General features: G+C 44.7%; 1 protein-coding gene and 1 non-coding gene across 2 annotated transcripts in view; one reads left to right on the forward strand and one right to left on the reverse strand.

The window, feature by feature from the left end:
- The window catches only part of PLEKHG1 (pleckstrin homology and RhoGEF domain containing G1), a 91899-nt gene that overhangs the window by 48859 nt on the left and 23476 nt on the right, over positions 1-19564 (forward strand). Inside the window, exons 4-9 of the mRNA XM_039240961.1 lie at positions 7663-7709; positions 10804-10954; positions 14372-14503; positions 16514-16696; positions 16787-16882; positions 17048-17134. Of these exons, the coding sequence (XP_039096892.1) occupies positions 7663-7709; positions 10804-10954; positions 14372-14503; positions 16514-16696; positions 16787-16882; positions 17048-17134 (696 nt within the window). The remainder of the gene's footprint in view (positions 1-7662; positions 7710-10803; positions 10955-14371; positions 14504-16513; positions 16697-16786; positions 16883-17047; positions 17135-19564) is intronic.
- On the reverse strand, positions 2073-2179 carry LOC120237596. Its single transcript, XR_005529991.1, has one exon. It is a non-coding gene; the product is annotated as a U6 spliceosomal RNA (small nuclear RNA).

Genomic DNA, 19564 nt, shown 5'->3' on the forward strand with positions numbered 1-19564 from the left:
AGGAAAATGGAAGAGAGAGAAAGGGGTAAAGAGATGTGCTGAGTACATATCAAAGTAGATATGTGAGAATAGCCATGGCGAGTAAACAACACGAGAGCGATCGGAAACTCTGGGGCTTTTTACTGGTAACTGTAATCACAAGTTGATTAAAGACAGTCCAGCATATGCTTAGCTCCGGCTTAATTATTCACATAAAAGTTTGTTTATGTGCCGCGTTGCCAACTCCCAGATCTTATTTTTCATTGTAATATTGCCAAGTTTAATTAGAAGACTGACTTCGGCACTCCACACTTTCACATGTAGGCCGTGAGTGTTTGGTTCTGGCACGGCCTGCTTTTCACTCAGCACCCTGAAATTTAGAAGATGTTACGTTTTCTGAAACACAAGCAGCTGCTCCGCTCTGGGGAGGAATGGAAAATTGCTTTAATTGAGAGGCCATTAATGAAAGAGGTAAAGCTGGCGGTTGACTTCTGCTTTTATCTGAGTCAGTGGGGCTTACACACAGAGATTCATCTTTGACCTTGCTTTTGTGGTATGTGGAGGTTACAGAAATCCTTCCTGACAGAAGGAGAATATGGTGCTTCTTACCTGCTGTTTATAAAAAGAAGAACAAGGGGCTGCAGCAGCCATTGTTTTGAGGCACAAAAGTAAAAGTTCCCCAGTGGGCCAGCCAAGCTGTCTCCCAGCTCAGCATTTGTCCACTCAGGAGTCTGGAAACGCCTAGAACAGATGTCCTTGGTTTCCTGCCATCAACCTCATCCTCATTTCTGTCCCGTATCTTGACTATCAGCTAGGCTGACTCTAGGAAGCATTTAAGAGGGAGACACAGTTTACCTTCAGAGCCCAGCCTCCCCGCAACCCCCCTCCCCCCATCCCTTGATGCCCTTCTCCCTTCAGTGCCCAGGCGCGCACACCCACATGCACACACAACCCCTTCCCACTTACTGAAATGATTCTCAAGAAAGTACTGACATTGGTATGCATACCATTGGAATGAATCCAAGTTCATGTTACCTCACCCATATGCTACTTACATATTAAGCCATTTTCATGGTGTCCAGTGAAAACTTCCAAGGAATCAAAGTGTGTGTGTGTGTGTGTGTGTGTGTGTGTGTGTGTGTGAAAGAGAGAGAGAGAGAGAGAGACCCACGCATGAAAGAGATAGACCCCATGGCAGAAGAAACCCTAAAATCATACAGATTTCTTTAATCTGGTTATTCATTCAATAGACAGTTGAGTGCCTCAGATGCTCAGTTGACCATCTCTTTTATTTTGGTTCTTCTGTAATTAAATGTCTCTTTTTTTTTTTTTTTTTTATAAATAAGGTCAAGTTATTTTTTTTTAATGTTTTATTTTTATTTTTAGGAGAGAGAGAGAGAGACAGCGTGAGCAGGGGAGAGTCAGAGAGAGAGGGAGTCACAGACTGAAACAGGCTCCAGGATCTGAGCTGGCAGTCAGCACAGAGCCCGACGCGGGGCTCGAAACCACGAACCGCGAGATCATGACCTAAGCGAAAGTCGGACGCTTAACCGACTAAGCCACCCAGGCGCCCCTAAATGTCTCATTTTTACATCTCTGATTATAATTTGACAGAGTTTAATCAGAAGGAAATAATATACTTTTGTATAATTTCTTTATCACTGTCTTCTTGTTCCCCAGATAGCTCTAAAAAGGAATTGGGGTAGCATATATATTGAGTAAAAGGCATTTAAGGATGAACTAACTTGGGGCAATTGGTTTTTGTATAAAATCGTTATTGGACTTGTCCACAGAGCTTATAAGTTTCATGTCAAATATGCATTTGATTCTACATTAAGACCATATAGTTGCTTTAAATAAAAACTTTAAGATTTTAAGATTGGAATAGAGCCATGATGTCACAAAATGCACAGCAATTCAATTGTGCAAAAGTCCTGAGGCTTTCTTAGGAGTAGGTGTATGTAGGTCAACTGTATGATATAATTCAGATATATCTTCATTGAAGCCATTGTTTTTAAGTTTGGCATTTCTTTTTTTTTTTTTTTTACAAATAGTTTATTGTCAAATTAGTTTCCACATAACACCCAGTGCTCAAAAATATGGAACGCTTCACGAATTTGCATGTCATCCTTGCACAGGAGCCATGCTAATCTTCTCTGTATCGTTCCAATTTTAGTATATGTGCTGCCGAAGCGAGCACAAGTTTGGCATTTCAAATGTAAGGAAAGTCAACCTGATAATTGTTCAATCCCAGGTTGAGTGCAGCAAGAGGCAGGCAGGAAAGAAGCAAGAAACTGAGCGTGTGTGAGCAAAGCCAGATTTACCAGATGGCCTTAGGCAGATCACTTTGCCCGTCTTGTCTGTGAAGCCAGGGCTGGATACCCCAATGCCTTCAGAGGTACGCCCAGCAGGTGAATGCAGCGCATGCGTGTGCCCCAGTGGGGGCTAGAGCAGGCTGGACACCTGTGTCGTGAGAGCATGAATGTCACATGAAACTGGGCGCCACGCCCCATGCATCTACTACTGTTGCAGGAGAAGCCAGAACTCAAGATATTTTTATCTTCCAACTTTTGGAAGCTGTCAACTAATTTAAAAATTTTTAAACGTAGTTTGTGTGAAAACGTGGCCGCCTAGTAAGTTAGTGAGGCCGTGGGGAAATGGTCACTCCTCTGTGCAGGAGCAGAGTGGCACAGGCCCTCTGGGGGAGAATTGGGGTGCATCTAGCAAGATGACATTTGAATTCATCCTGTAATCCAGCAGTGCCCCTTCTAGAAATCTATTCCAAAGAGGCAGTGACCAAAACGCAGTAAGCATGATGCTATTCTTATAGTAATAATCGTCACAATGCAGAGACATATACAATATATAGAAATAGTTTATTAATATAAATAATATAAATATATATATATATATATATACACAGACATCTACGGTATAGAAAAACAGCCCAAATGTTGATAAGCAGGAAGCTCTTTGAATAAGCCATGGAACACCCACGTAATGGAGTACTATGAAGCAGGAGAAGTAAATCGAGAGTATCTCTGTGAACTACTGGGACAGGTGGGGAGAGAAGTAGATAAAAGTGTTCATAGGACTGTGGTTCTCAAAGTGGGCTCCGTAGTCCAGCAGCACCAGCATCATTTGGGAACTTGTTATGATGCAAATTCTCAGACTCCCGGCAGACTTCCTGAATCAGAAACTCTGGGGATGCAATCCAGCCATCTCTGGTTGACAAGCTCTCCCGGTAGTTGTGACATATACTCAGGTTTGAGAATCACTGGCAAATAGTTTGTCTTCTTTATCTAGAAATGTGGAAGGACATGCGTATATTTAAATGTTCTTTTTTTTTTAAAAAAAAAAAAGGATACACTGACTACAACACTGTTATCTACACTGGGATCAACATTTTTTTAAAAAAAGAATTTACTGTGAAATTAAAAATTGGTCGCTGATAGGGGATGAGAGGGAGACTAGTATGGAAAGGAATAGAAGCTAGACTTCTTGGAATATGCGGTTTCTAATAGAGTTGACCTTGAAACCATGTAAATATTTTACGTAATTATAAAACAAAAGGAAAGTGAAAAAAGCAGTCTCCAAAAACCAAAAGCAAAATGAAATGATGAGCCTACCAATAGAGCCAGTTTGTGGCATGGTCACACAAAGGAAATTCCAGTTGAGTTTTAGATAGATTGTGGAGAAAGTACAGCAAATACATTTTCAGTAGTGATGTCAAATGTCCTGGAGTCGGTATTGTTCTGGTGAAACTGAGCGTATCGTGGGGTACAACAAGGTGTTTATGTCAGTGTCACCGAACTGGAATTGGTAAGAGGCAGAAAATACAGACTAAGAATGATGCTAATTTAAAACGCTCCAATTCTGAATCCCAGTTGCTGGGTTGAACCCAGGATGTATGTTATCTTTACAAAACACTGTATTCCTGGCGCTATCCACTGAAAAGGCCTCGATATGACAATGAACAAAGTAGCAAGACCTCTGATGCCCAGACTGTGGTCTCCAAACACTAATTCCTACCAAAAGGAATCCGGCCTCCATGAAGAATGAGTCTGGGACGGGAAATGTACAAGATGATCTGGAGCGTCTTGTCATTCCAGAAAACAGGGAAGCTGCTGGAGGCTGTAGGTCAGGTCACGAATGCCAAAGAAGACGTTCTTCTTGGCCAAAGGGGATGGTGTCAGCATCAGTAAAGGTACCTAACTAAAACCAGCTGAAATACATTAGCTGTGTTTATATTCATGGATTCACAGTGATTAAACTCAAAGTGGTAGCCTTTGCAGGATGCTAGAGAGCAAATGCATGATCCTGAAACATAGGGAAAATGCTCAAGCCTCCATCCTGCTTTTCCCATACAAACTGCAAACTGCAGGGTAACAGTTTGTTACCTTTCTTGGAACGATTCTGGCTAATAAATGGAGTCATAGAATCAGAAATACCACCATTTGGCAGCTCCTGTTGAGCTAATAAGTCAGACAGTGGTTACCGTTGGTGGTTGACATCACCAAGAAAAGAACAGCCAGACCTCTGTGCCTCCTGATGGAAGTAAAATACAATTAGGATGTATTCGTGCCCAACTATGGAATGTAAGTCTGTTCGAGCCGTCCCTGAACCACACAAGTGCAGGGGACAGGGAGATGCACGAAAGGAAGCCATATGGGTACAACCAGCAAAACAGACCATGAGAAACTCTGTAGGACAGACCTCTGGTTTCTTCAACTAAGTTGCAAGGCAGGGCGGCAGGGGGAGCGTAGGAGGGAGAGAGGGAGAGAAAGGGGGGATTTATAGATTAGAAGAGTCTAAGGAGATATCAACCAGTTGCTTTGTGGAATTATTTGGAATCCAAATCAGATAGGCCAACTATTTTTAAAAAGAAAATTAAGGAGACGAGAGATTTGAGAGGCGCCTGGGTGGCTCAGTCAGTTAAGTGTCCGACTTCAGCTCAGGTCATGATCTCATGGTTCATGCGTTCGAGCCCCGCGTCGGGCTCTGTGCTGACAGCTAGCTCAGAGCCTGTAGCCTGCTTTGGATTCTGTATCTCCCTCTCTCTCTGACCCTCCCCTGCTCATGCTGCCTCTCTCTCTCTCTCTTTCTCTCTCTCTCCCCAAAATAAATAAAAACAGTTTTAAAAATTAAAAAAAAAAAAGGAGACAGGAGATTTGAATAGTGATGGTTGAATATTCATGATATGGAACTCTAATAATGGCATTGTGGTAAGGCTTTTTTTTTTAAGTTTTTGTATTAGAGATACATACTAAAATATATAAAAGTGGAATGATCCTATGTGTAGAATTTGCTTCAGAGTGATAGAGAAGTAGGTGGATATAGACCGTGAGTTAATATTTAGCTCGGGTAATGGGTGCTTGGTGATTCCTTTTACCATCCCCTCTGCTTTTACATATATGTTTGAGACTTTCTATAATAAAAAATTTTACATCTAATCCTAGTCAAGTGAGCAGAAAGGATTCTAAGTGGACATTCCTTTTAAGTAAGAAAAAAAATTAAAGCATTAAAATTATCCCCGCCTAGGGGCGCCTGGGTGGCCTAGTCGGTTAAGCGTCCGACTTTCGCTTAGGTCATGATCTCACGTTTTGTGGGTTCGAGCCCCACGTTGGGCTCTGTGCTGACTGCCAGCTCAGAGCCTGGAGCCTGTTTCAGTCTGTGACTCCCTCTCTCTCTGACCCTCCCCTGATCACGCTGTCTCTCTCTCTCTCTCCTAGAAATAAATAAAAATAATAAAAAAAAACACATTAAAATTCTCCCCCCCTAAAAAAAGAAAAGAAAAAGAAGTCACTATCTTGGAGTCACATATAAATCCAACCTGAAATCATTTCAAAAGTAAAAAAGAAGTAAAAAGAATATGAAATACCACCAAAATAAAGCAGTGTCTCTTTTTTATAATATAATTCCATTTTAGAGTTTGCAAGAACTAATACTTTACTGGCCTTGAATTACTTATTCAGACTGAAAGTTTTACAGTCAAAAGCTTAAAAACCCAGGGTTCTGTTCTCTCCCCTGCCCCTCTGCCTACCTCTTCCCCTTGGCAGTGTAGGGGAACTTGTGAACGACTTTGAAATCAACCAAAAATGATTACTGGGTACCTCCACTAGGAAAGTATTTTCCAATTTACCCTTCTTCTTCTTTTTTTAAAAAAATTTTAAATTTATTTGTGAGACAGCGTGAGCAGGGGAGGGTCAGAGAGAGAGGGAGACACAGAATCTGAAACAGGCTCCAGGCTCTCAGCTAGCTGTCAGCACAGAGCCCGATGCAGGGCTCCAAACCACAAACCGTGAGATCATGACCTGAGCCGAAGTCGGACACTTAACCAGCTGAGCCACCCAGGTGCCCCCAATTTACCCTTCCAATTTCTATGATTCAGTAGACTCTGCACTTTCGGGGTCTTTGAAACTATCTTATAACTCTAAATTTTTGATGACTGATAGCAATGTAAGTGATTGTTGACCACAGACATGCAAATGAAAACTGTACCATAGGGGGACAGTTGATGTCTTTACCCTATAGAAAAAAGTAGTTTGGTATCTATTTGTAAATTCCTGTCAGCATTCCCCATTGATCTAAGTGTGAAACTTGCATTTATCTTTAAATCCAGTTGTAATATCTTACTGCTTCCCTCACTGAGCAATAGGTTAAATAAAGTCTTTGATACTGTTTCTTTTATATTTGCATGGAAGTCATGGTTTTACCTATTAAACAAAATACTAAAAGAGCAAGAAGGATTAATTTCATATTTCTCCATATTTGGTAACATGACTAGACATTTGAAAGACAAAGAGAGAAACTAGGGAACCGGGAATATGGTGTCAAAAAAAGGCAAGGACCCCACGTTGGTTAGTCAAGCATTTACTGCACTTGAGCATTGCTGCCATGCTGGTGCGAACAGATGAGTAAACTTGAATCCTGCTCTCAGATAATTTTCAGTTTAGTAGAAAAGAGGGGGGTTTGGTAGCTCAATGGGTATAATACGATTACAGTACAGCCCCTACTTTTCAGGGATTCATAGCCTAGAGTGGGAGACACAGATGCTGAGAAAATGTCACTACCATTTGGTAAATGCTACAAGAGATTGGGTGTTACAGAAGCCCAGCGTAGGAGCAGTTGGCTTGGCTGGAGCTCCAGAAAGGCTCCTCGGAGGAAATAAAGCCTAAGTTCAATGTCAAAGGATGCATGGTGGCTACCCAATGAAAGAGGTGGGACAGTGGGCAGAGATAATTATATTCACAAGGAGTTGAAAGTATATGGCAGTTTTCTTGTGCCCCGCACATACTTCCACCACGTTCTTACCACCATAATTACATGATCTACTTCTATTTCTCCTTCACGTTGCACATCTGCTGAAGGACTAGGAGTGCCTGAGGCAGAAACCTCATTTTCTCCTCTTCCTTTTTGCCTCCAGATTCACCTAACACAGCAGGTGCCCAGTAAGTGTTTCTTGAACGCAAATGAGTCCAGGTTGATTCTACATGTGAAACAAGGTAGATAAAAAGTCATAGATGATTGCCACAGGGGCTCAGACAGGTCCCTGTGATGCCAGAGCCAGATTTACAAGGATAAATATTATTTCTTTTTATTGGTTTTAAATGAATGGTGATCCCTGTGCTTTTTTTTTTTTTTTTTTTTTTTTGCCTGAAAGTCTGTTTTGTTTCCTTGCAGAGTGAAGAGTTCCACATTTACACGCAGTACTGCACTAACTACCCAAGGTACGTGTTGTGAATATGCCGCAGTACATTTTCTGCACTTCCATACTGTTTCAGGCTGATGGGTCCGACACAGGCTGGTGTTGGGCATCCTACACCACAGTGCCCTGGGTGTCATGGGAAATCTGCACAGCGTGCTGAGAATGGATTACGGGGTGCCCAGATACCGATCCCTTCAGCCTGGGATTCCCAGAAGATTCCCAGTGGGAGGGAAAGTGTGAAAGACCATGAAGGTGTCCTGCGGTGAGGAAACTAAGTAAACCTGTTGTGTTTGGCTGTAATTCTTGTCCGTTAACCCTCTTGTATGTGTGGCGTGTTTTGAAGAATTTGGGATGCACTGAGAACGGGTTTATATAATCTGGCTGGGGATAGAGTATGTTATGAAGCCACACAAGGACATGAGGGTGACCATTTTTAGTGAGATGGCCGACCAAAGACCCTGAGTCACACTGTCAGAATTTCTTTTTTTGGCCAAAGACTTTTACTGAGCATTTATTGAGTCCTAATCACAGTGTTAAATGCTAGAGCACATGTTATTTTTCTTCAGCATCAAACTCCGCTAAATGCCATCAGGCAGTAGTAGCAGGCTGGGGAAGACCAAATCACAGAATACAAATTAATGGAGTCTGGACTCATTATATGGACTAGAAGCTAAAGATACTTGAGAAAAAGGAGTAGTAAGTCCCCATGAGGAGAGTTAAGAACAGATTCCTGGAGGAATTGGGTTTTTTTCTTTTTTTGGGGTTTATATATATCTTTTTAAATTTATTTTATATCTTCGACTTGGGCAAAGGAAGAAACACGTTAGCGGAGGGATGCTCGAAGGGCAGGCTCAGTGAGGCAGGTGCGTCCGGCTCTGGCCCAGTTGTGTGGCTTTCGTATCCACAGACAAAGCCTACCTCTTGTCCCCTCGTCTCCAATCAGTCTGTTGCCTGAGGCCCCAGGTTTCCGTTCCTCCGTCTCAACAAGCCAGGAGCCCTGGGCGTTTCGGCCCATCTGACAACGTTTCTTCTCCCTCCGGATCCAAGCTGGTGATATTAAATGTCGCCAGCACACCTTGACAGATGTCCACCTTCTTCATACCGGTCACGCGCCAATAGTTTCGTCTTGAAGAGACACGGGCCCTCCCTCCTTTCCCCAGGGAAGGGCGCAGGCCCTGTCAGGTCATTGTCCTTGGATGTCTCCCTGTGCCCTGAGTCTGGAGTTGACTGCACTCAGAATTTGTCACAGGTGTCTTGTCCTCGGGTAAGAGCTCAAGCCTTCACATGGCCAAAGGGCAATTGGGCAGTCGATTCAGCCTCTGAAGAACCTTAGAAAAGACCCTTGGCTACATGACAAAGAATAGTTTTGAAATCCCCATTTACGTGGGAAATAAACCTGTCTGAACAGATACTTCCCAGGGCGATGGGCACAAAAGTGATTCTTATAGCTTGGTTAGGACCTCCATTGCACTTCCTTCCAAGGAGCCTTATTTTGTTGTTTGGCTCTAATTTTCTAAATTAATCTTGAAAACATATTACTGACTCGGGGAGAAAGGGGCTGAAATTACTTCCACCTGCTTTCTTCTAAGTTACGAGACCATAAGATTTTAATTTACTTGTGTGTGTGTGACTCCAAGAGCCCACTAGCTTTTATGTATAAGAGATGAACATTGTTTCAACTAATCCTCTGGAGGTTAGGGGGGCTCTGCTTACTACCTTTTGGGGAGCTGAGATGCAGAAGGAATTCTGACCCGCTTTCCTAGTACCCTCAGGAGGTGGTCTGTTTCAGAAACGGTCTTTCGAGGGATCTGCTCAAAGGGAGGTTAGCCTGTGGGTCGCAGCCTCCAATGATCCGCAGGGAGTGTCATGCGGTGTGTATATGATCCAAAGGCAATCAGCAGAAGGGGTGACAAATGTCTGGCATGGAGCTGGATCTAGCGGAGAAAGAGCTCCTTTTTCTTGGTACAATGGCGCTTCCTCCTTTTGGTCTGGCCTGTGGAAACCGAGTGCAGATGTGCAGCTTGAGCACTGCACAGACACCCATATGGAATGCATCTGGGGGCTGACATCCAACTCAGATCCCTTTGCCAAGCACGTGTCCAGGCAGGTGGGTGCATCTTCTATAAGGAAGGAGCTTGATGCTTAGAAGCCATGTGTCCCTGTGCTACCAGCTTTTTAGAGTGCCTTTTCCTTACAAGAAAATTTTTCTTTCTTTTTTTTTTAATTAAAAAAAATTTTTTTTATAGTTTATCTTTGAGACAGAGAGAGACCGAGCATGAGCAAGGAAGGGGCAGAGAGAGAGAGGGAGACACAGAATCTGAAGCAGCCTCCAGGCTCTGAGCTAGCTGTCAGCACAGAGCCCAACGCGGGGCTCGAACCCACGAACAGTGAGATCATGACCTGAGCTGAAGTCGGATGCTTAACTGACTGAGCCACCCAGGCGCCCCCAAGAAAATTTTTCTTAATGTTTATTTTTGAGAGAGAGAGAAAGTACAAGCAGGGGAGGGGCAGCGAGAGATGGGGAGACATAGAATCTGAAGCAGTTCTCAAGGCTCTGAGCTGTGAGAGCCCGACTCGGGGCTCGAGCTCATGAAGTGTGAGATCATGACCTGAGCCAAAGTTGGATGCTTCACCGACTGAGCCACCCTGGAGCCCCTATAGTGCGTGCCTTTTTCTAATCCATCCACCCAAAGAGCCACCTTTTTCTAATTTGTCCAGAGGCACTTGGTCTGGCTATACCTCTGTTGCTACCCTACCTATTTTAGGGCATTTACACTTATATTGGCCTTTAAAACTTGAGTACCTGGGGCACCTGGGTGGCTTAGTCGGTAAAGCGTCCGACTCTTGGTTTCCACTCAGGTCCTGATCTCACAGTTCGTGAGTACGGGCCCCACATCGGGCTCCGTGCTGACTGTGTAGAGCCTGCTTGGGATTCTCTCTCTGCCTCTCTCTCCCTCTCTCTCTCTCTCTCTCTCTCTCTTACTCTCTCATTCTCTCACTCTCTCATTCTCTCACTCTCTCTCTCAAAATAAATAAAGAAACTTAAAAAAATATATTATAACTTGAATGCTCATCTTACCATTACAACTTGGGTAAAAATACACATCTTGTTGCAGATCCGTGGCTGTGCTCACAGAGTGCATGCGGAACAAGGTGCTGGCCAAGTTCTTCAGGGAACGTCAGGAAACTTTGAAACACTCACTGCCCCTGGGGTCCTATCTCTTGAAACCAGTTCAACGGATTCTCAAGTATCATCTCCTTTTGCATGTAAGTTTCTCAAGTATCATTTCCTTTTGCATATAAGTTTCTGCCCGCACTTGAATACTGTCCAAGGAATGGGGATTTTGCGTATGTATATATATATACACATATATATATATATAAAGTGTAGGGGGGAAATATCAGAAAAGGCTGGGCACATATGGAAACATTTTCCATATTCATACTTTACAACTGACTAATCTGCTTTGAGGAATTAGAGATATTTATATTCTGGGCCTGTAGCCCCATTGACACCGGCCAAGTAAAAAGCTTCATTTTAGCTCTGATTCTGATAGGGCTTAGGAGTTCCTCACTCCGGGCAGTGAGCAGTTTCAGGCAGAGAGCTATCATCTTAATGAAAAACAGATTTTTTTGTGTGTTTTATTTCCACGAGCCTGGCTGCAGGAGGCAGTTGGGAAGGAGAGCTGTCATTGATTGGCTCTTGCCTGAGCAAAGAGAAGGGGCTGAAAAAGAAGACAGATGAGTGGTGTGATGAATGATCTTTGAGCTGAGCTTAGCATCACTTCAGGGTATTTATTTCATTTCCCATTATTTATACACAATTCAAGGAGGCTTTAGAAACAAGGGAAGATCTAGCTCTCACTTTCTCATGTCTGACCCTCTAAAGAAGCTGACAAGTTGGGGGAAATTTTTTGTTGTGAGCAGTTTCCACTGGGTAAGGATAAGGATTCGATTGCCCTTATCATGTGAAGAAGGCATAGCACGTTGGTTAGGAACCAGAGTCTGGGTCAGCCCTGCCTGGGTTCAAATCCTATAAATGGTCGGTGTTCCCCGTGCCTCACAGGCAGTCCATAAAAATGAGCCAGTTAGATTTTACCTTATTATTTTTGTACTACATTGAAAGCCTTTCCTTAAGATTTTAATCCAGAGCTCTTAGCTCTGTCAACATGCTTGCAATTTATATGTATCTCTTTTTAAATGATTCCAGGTTTCTCACTTGGATAATCATTCTAGTTTTGCTTCAGTTCACACACATCTACCATTTTAAGGAAGCTTATGGTCCAACTTTGCTAGAACTTTCTCAGTGTGGTCTGTTTGCCTGGGTGGCTCAGTTTGGAACATCTTGGGTCCTATGAAACCACACCAGGGATAGTACTTTAATTGTTACATTAATACTAATGACCTCTTAGATTAGGAGGATTGATTTGCTAACTCAGTGTCCAAATAATTCTCAAATGAATAATACCTGTGCCAGGACAGAGCTCTGCTGGATTGTGCTAATATAGCATTTAAGACTCATGCGCCTCAGTAAGCTCTAAATATAGCCTTCTAGCCAGGCAAAGTCTAAGACAGCATTTACTTAAGCACATCAAACATAACAAGATCCTTACAAAAAGGTAAGTAATAGGAAAAATGGCCCTTAACCCTCTACATGAGGAGCTGTCTTAGTTCAGGCTGCTGTAACAAAGTACCGTAGCCCGTGTGGCTTCAACAACAATTTATTTCTCACAGTTCTGGAGGTTAGAAGGCCATGATCAAGGTTCAAGGTGCCAGCATGGTCAAGTTCTGGTGATGTCCCTGTCCTGGGTTCAGACTGCCACCTCCTTGTTTCCTTACGTGGTGGAGAGAGGCAAGGGAGATCCCTGAGATTGCTTTTCGTAAGAACACTAACCCCATCCAGGAGGGGTCTACCTTCATGATCCCATCACCTCCCAAAGGTCCTGCTTCCTAATACGGGCACAGTGGGGGTTAGGACTTCAACATGTGGCTTTTGCGGGGACACAAGCATTCAGTCCGTAGCAGCTGGTCATGAAGAGCAGTGCTGAGATTCATCAAAAACTAACTTCTGGTTGCCTTTGAGGTATTTTTGCTTTTGTGGTTGATTGGGGCCTTCCTTCTGTGTCATTTATGTCCCTTCAGAGTTGGGTGGCCATCCGTGAATCTGCACAGGAACACCCTGTCCTCTGGAGTCTGTTTGTCGTTGAACAGGATTGCCTCTCAGCCCAAAAGAAGGAATTATTATTTTTAAGTTTATTTATTTGTTTTGAGAGAGGGAGCATGATTGGGAGAGGTGCAGAGAGAAAGAGAGAGAGAGAGACCCAAGCAGGCTCTACCCTCAGAGCAGAGCCACTTGAGACTCAGTCCCACGAACTGTAAAATCATGACCTGAGTCGAAATCAAGAGTCAGACGCTTAACCAACTGAGCCACCCAAGGTCCCCAGAAATTATTATTTTTTGTTAATTTGCTGTTGATCTGAAGCTTACATGGGAGTTGTTACTTTAGTGGTATGGTTTCAAAGGACATTTCTAACAGCTCAGTTTAAGTGTAGAAAGACAATAAATTCCTTCCTACCTTCTAGCTAGATGGAAAACGCGAGTATTTAGTAAACGTAAACAGAGATTTATAAAGTAGGACTATAAACTAATGGAACTACCATCATAAGTCACACCATAAGATTCAGTCTTAATGACTTAATGATTACTTATGTCATAGATGTCCTAGAAATGGTCCAATTGACTATAAGATCTTCTTACTGTTTTATATATTTATATAGGTTACTGTTGTTGTTTTAAGAAGATAGCGCTTCAACTTAATAAGCATGTATTGACCACTCAGCTCTTCCGCAGTTACTACTGAGTAGATAAAGAATTAAATAAATGATACAATAGTCCCTGTCCTTTGACTCTTGGGGCGTCTAGGGACATGTGTCGTATGTGCTGGAAAGAATAGAGCAGAGATCATGGCCCTTTTGTGCCCCTGGGACAGTGCTACTTGCTTATGAACTTCATTTGGCCCTTCCAGCCTTGACTATGTGAAAAGGCCCTTGCTGTAGAAGTACCTTTAAAGATAATGTCCGCTCTGGGCTTGAGTCTGTTACACAGGAAGTCCTGCGTGAGACATTTTACTTACTTTGAGAGAGAAAGAGCACGCACACAGGTGGGGGAGGGGCAGAGAGAGAGGGAGAGAGAATCCCAAGCAGGCTTCTTGCCGCCACTGCAGAGCCGGCCATGGAGCCAGATCTCATGAACCGTGAGCTCATGACCGGAGCCAGAATCAAAAGTTAGACGCTTAACTGACTCAGCTACCCAGGCGCCCCTGTTTTCTTTTCCTTTATATTACACTGACTATCAGGAAACTTGGCAGTCTCCAACTATAATATCAACTCTTGTCTCTGTTGTAACATCTCTAAGAGACTTAATGGACTTTATAATGATTTGTTTGAGCCTCCTTGTCACGGAATTCTAACCCTGTTTTTCCTAGCCTCATTTTCATTCCTGTCTTACCATTTTGTGACAGGTATTTCTGGTAGGTTACCGCAAACTCTTAAGGCATGATGCTGGTGTGTAAATAAATAGGCGAAAAGAAAACATGAGGAACTCATCATAGAGGTGCCATATGTTTCACTGGCTGTGGGAGAAAAAATGAAAATAACAATTTCTTTTTTTTTTTTTTTTTTTAAGGAAATAGAAAACCACCTTGACAAGGACACCGAAGGCTATGACGTGGTGCTTGATGCTATCGACACGATGCAGCGAGTAGCCTGGCACATCAATGACATGAAGAGGAAACACGAACATGCCGTCCGGTTACAGGTAAACCCGCAAAACGTCAGCACCGCGGGTGCACAGGCTGATTATCATTTTCCGAATCAGGTATTGAGGCTGCTCAAGTATCGCATGCCATCCGTGGTCTTCATCATACATGAAGAAAGATCAGGACATGGCTAATACAGTCACTGCTTAATGTGGTATTTAGGAGAAGTTACTTTATAACTTTTAAGCTAATAATAACCCAAGTTAAAAATTGGAGTCTCCCAAGCCCTTCCTTGCCTTCTATTAGTTACAAAGAAGTAATTCTCATTGGAAGCAACTTTCTCTGTGCTGTTGAAAGGGTTGTTAAGCCTCTTTTCCTCTCTCGCTAGTTAATGCAAAGCTGTGAGGTGGTCCCTGGGTGGGAATGGGGCCAGGACCCAGAGAAAGGAGAGCTGAGTCTGGAAGCAGGTCCTTTGCAGTTCTACTCAGGAGGGGGCTCACTACTGTGTGTTAAATTCCTCATTTCCAAAATAAGACAGACGAGGGGTTTGCAAAGACCCCTTTGAGCACCAACGTTTTGGACCCTAAATCCTTGGGAACTTTTGATAAATGCTAAACCAGAGATCATGTCCCAGGCACATCAAAAAAATGCACTCTTTCAAAACAAAAGGCTGCGGCGCCTGGGTGGCTCAGTTGGTTAAGCGCCCAACTCTTGATTTTAGCTCAGGTCATGATCCCATGAGTTTCGTGAGTTTGAGCTCCCATTGGGCTCAGCACAATGACAGTGCAGAGCGTGCTTGGGATTCTCTGTCTGTCTGTCTCTCTCTGCCCCTCCCCTGCTCTTACTCACTCTCTATCAAAAATAAATAAATAAATAAGTAAACTTTTTAACAAAAGTTTATGTTGGCCTAGAGGCTGGTGACAGGCTCTGGCGCGTCCCTGGAGTGGACACAAAAGCCCAGAGTGAGTCTATGCCATGTAGAGTACCTATGCTCAGCTCAGGAAAAAAGATACATTATTCATCCCAGAAATTTAAACAAAACTCTGGGATTCACCTTCAGGCAGCCAGAGTGTAGGGTGATGCAAGAGACTATCAAAAATCAAGGGAAGGCAACAGTCTAATCTTTCAGGCCGTATCTGTTTCTTTGTAGCAGTAAGAAAAGGTTTAATACTTGATCATCCAAGTGTTTTGTGGACCTAATGTCTATTGCATTTTTGGAAATGGCTAAATGACTGGGTTTTTCTAGACCTTAATACACCTATTTGGCATTCTGCAGACAGTGTTAACCAGGCTCAGGCTCAGATTTTTATCTCCATTACTGTCCATTTCCACTTTCAACCAGTAACATTTTGGGCTGTCCTGCATGTGGGCTGCTTAATTCAATGCACCTTGTGAATATTTTCATTTTTTAATCGGCTTCCTTGAAGAACATTGATATGAATGCAAGATAAATCCCGGTACCTCAAAGTCATGTTCTCAATTTGTATTTGTCGAGTACCATTAAAAACATAGTGGTAAGGAAATTCAGTTCCTTTCCCCAAACAAACGGGATTAATATCAGGAAATTTCTAAGATGTGTCTTACGTGATTTCTCAAAGGTTTTTAGTTTTGACCTACTTATATGTAGTAGGGATTTCAGTTTCTGGAAAAAGATGCCCACAGCGATAGCGCTGAAGGTTTTCTGCAGAGAAGGTGGGTGAGAAAGTAAAAGAAAGGATTGGCTGGCCAAGATGGGCATGGTCACATGCCGCGGCCTCTTTACATAGCTTTATGAGAGACCTAACTGCTGCCATCAGCCACAGGAGAGGGAGTGTCAAGGAGAGGGAAGAAGGAGTTGGCAACTCGTCAACCAACAACTTGAGTCATTTCCATTAACCTTTAAGTGACAACCCCCATAAGTGTGGATTTAGGTCATGGAGCATTAGACACCACTGGACACCAAATGGATCCATTAGGCCCTGTCACACAATAGTCAGACACCATTCTTGAGATTCAGCAAATGGGACACCTTTTCCTCTCTTCTGTGTCATCCTACCTCCTTTGCTCACACAGTTGGGTCCCTTTTTCAGGAGATACAGAGTCTTCTCACTAACTGGAAGGGGCCAGACCTGACCAGCTACGGGGAACTGGTGCTCGAAGGAACCTTTCGCCTCCAGCGGGCCAAGAACGAGCGGACCCTCTTCCTCTTTGACAAGCTGCTTCTCATCACAAAGAAGAGAGACGACACGTTTACGTACAAAGCCCATATCCTGGTAGGTCTGAATGTTGGTCATGTGCAAGGGCTTTGGCCGCTCAACCCGTTCTCCAAGCGCACCTCACCCTCTCTCTGCTCTCTTGCTCAGTGTGGGAACCTCATGCTCGTGGAAGTGATACCAAAGGAGCCGCTCAGCTTCAGCGTCTTCCACTATAAGAACCCCAAGCTGCAGCACACGGTTCAGGTAACAGTGGGGGCCTCCCCTCCCCGCGGGGCTCATCGCGTAAACGATGGGCACTGTGGGCCGGCCCACCTTTCCATCTTGTCAGAGGGTGATCGGGGTGTCTGAACCTTGTGAGCAGTGGAGGCGCGAGTCGTCTGACCGTCCGTCCGTCCTTCCTTCCGCTAGGCCAGATCCCAGCAAGACAAGCGCCTATGGGTTCTGCATCTGAAGAGGCTGATCCTGGAGAACCATGCAGCAAAAATCCCAGCCAAGGTGAGGTGATGAGGTCAACACGCAGTCAAATGTAGAGGAACCCAAGTCCTCAAAGGCAGCCCGTCAGCGGCAAATGTTCAACTGTACAACAAAGAAAACGGAGAGCTAGGATGTTTATGGGATCAACTAAATTAGCCACATATAGTAAAAAAGATTCACAGGGCACCTGGGTGGCTCAGTCGGTTAAGCATCTGACTTTGGCTCAGGTCATGACCTCATGGTTTGTAGGTTCAATCCCTGCGTTGGGCTCTGTGCTGACAGCTCAGAGCCTAGAGCCTGCTTCAGATTCTGTGCCTCTCTCTGTCTCTGTCTCTGTCTCTCTCTCTCTGCCCCTTCCCCACTCGTGCTCTTTCTCTCTCTCAAAAATAAGATAAACATTTTTTTAAAAAGATACACATATAGGGAGATTGTGGAAGGTTTTTTTTTATTGTTGTTATATTTTCTTTTGGGGCTTGAGGAAGTAAAAAATAAGGAAAAGGCTACAAGAAAACTTCTAGAGAACTATTAGTGTATAGTTATAGGTATTCAAAGCTACACTAAACAACTCTGGTGACTAGAGCTAGCTGAGGTTCTGTGGGAATGCTGAGGGAGAGAAGACACAGACTCACCTGTGAAGGAATTTGTGGATGAGGGAGGTGGCCATGTAAACAACCAACTGTTTGCCAAACAGGAAGAATTAATAGAGGTATAAACCAAGTGATGTGGAAGGGTAAAGTGTTCTGTTACAGTTGAATGAGGAAAGGAAGGAAATGCCTTTTCTCTCAGTCTGGGAGGATGAGGCATATCTTTATCAAGTGGACAAAGAGGAAAACCAAGCTAAGGGAACAGCAGAACAAAAACAGAGAGAAGTGAGCGGTGCACTGTGTTCACAGCACACAGACTGTGTCGGCGGACGGGCTGAGTCCTCAGGAGACAGGGCAGGAGGGGAGGCTGGAGAAGTGGAAGGCAGTCCGCTGGGCTCTGCGCACACCAGGAGGTCTGAGTGTTCTGGCCGTGGGAAGCACTGAAGGCTTTGGAGGAGGGATGGCGGGGTCTCCCCTGTGTTCTGAAAGTGTAACTTTAGAAACCATGTGACACATGAGTTGAAGAAGTGACAATGGAGCAAGAAGAAGAATGCGCAAGCCACCACAATCATCTAGAAAAGAGATGAGGGGCCCTTTGGGGGGAGCCACAGCAGCAGAGGAGAAGGAGATGCGAAAGCTCTCGGAGGGGCAGAGCAATGATGTCACCCACTAAGCACACGAGGAAGGAGAGAGATGGGAGGCGAGCGTGAGTCAGGGGTTGAGCCCAGAGGATGGTGTTGAGTTCTGTGATGAGCCGCCAGGGAGAGGAACCGGTTGGATGGGAGTGAGAAGCTCTGGCAGGTGCAGGTGGGTGTGAGGAGGCAGTTCGGCCCCGGGTGGAAATTCAGGTCTCAGAGCTGCGATCTGGAGGCTCTCTTGACGTAGGCAGTGAGGGAGGCGCTGAGCTTTGAGAGGGTGGCCCATGGAAGTGTGTAAAGGAAAGAAGCCCTGGGAATCCCAACATCTAAGTGATCTGCCAGCAGGTGGGGACTCAGAGACCCCTGGGTGGTTAGGTGGGAGGCATAAGAAACCCCAAGGAGAAAGCTTTGCTGACAGAGGAAAGAAAGGAGCTCAAAGAGCGGGTGGGGGGCAGCAGCCTGCAGAGCTGCAGGGGGCAAAGCAGATAACAACAGAAGAGTCTGCAACTAAGAGATAAAGGAGAGGTGGGATCACAGTGAGAAGCCTGGTGTGGGTAGAGAAGGCTCTGGGCGTGGGTTGTTGGCTGAGAGAAGGAGAAAGGGGAGGGGAGCCTAAAGATGCACAGAGGGATGCTCTTTGGAAGCCATTTTGGGAAGTGGGGAGGGTGGGATCGGGAGCGCTGGGTGGGAGGTGGGTCTTGGGAAGCTGAAATCTCCTTCCCAGAGCTGGGAGAGGAGAAAGAAGACAAATGAGAGAGCCTTTGAGATGGACTTGAGTGGAGATAAAAGAGTTTGATCTCACTGGAGTTGGCGATGATGTCATCTGTTGGGTGGGGGGCTGGAGGCACCCAGGTGGGTTTGGGCACCCAAGGGAAAGTGGAAAAGCCCAGAACACTCGTTAAAGATACGGCCAGTTTGCAGGGAGGACTGCGGTGATGTGTGCACCCAAGACCCACTGAATGGGGTCCCCGTGGATCGTCGCCATGACGTCATTTAGAAATCTGCTCAGCAACTTGGAAACAAGCGTTCAGGAACCATGGCACAGGTGGGGGCCCCAAGGCGAGGATCAGCAGGGCCAATACTGGGGAAGGTTAACAGGACAGGGGCGGGTGGGTGCTGATCAGCACATGGGTGTGGTGACCGAGCACGATTTCCGGGGGCCGAGCGGAGAGGGAAGCCGCCCCAGAGACTAGGCAGGGCTTGACGGCTGCTGGCTGGTGGGTCCCAGA

This window comes from Hyaena hyaena, unplaced genomic scaffold (genome assembly GCF_003009895.1).
Source record: "Hyaena hyaena isolate Hyena2069 unplaced genomic scaffold, ASM300989v1 scaffold_184, whole genome shotgun sequence".
NCBI classification, from domain to species: Eukaryota; Metazoa; Chordata; class Mammalia; order Carnivora; family Hyaenidae; genus Hyaena; species Hyaena hyaena.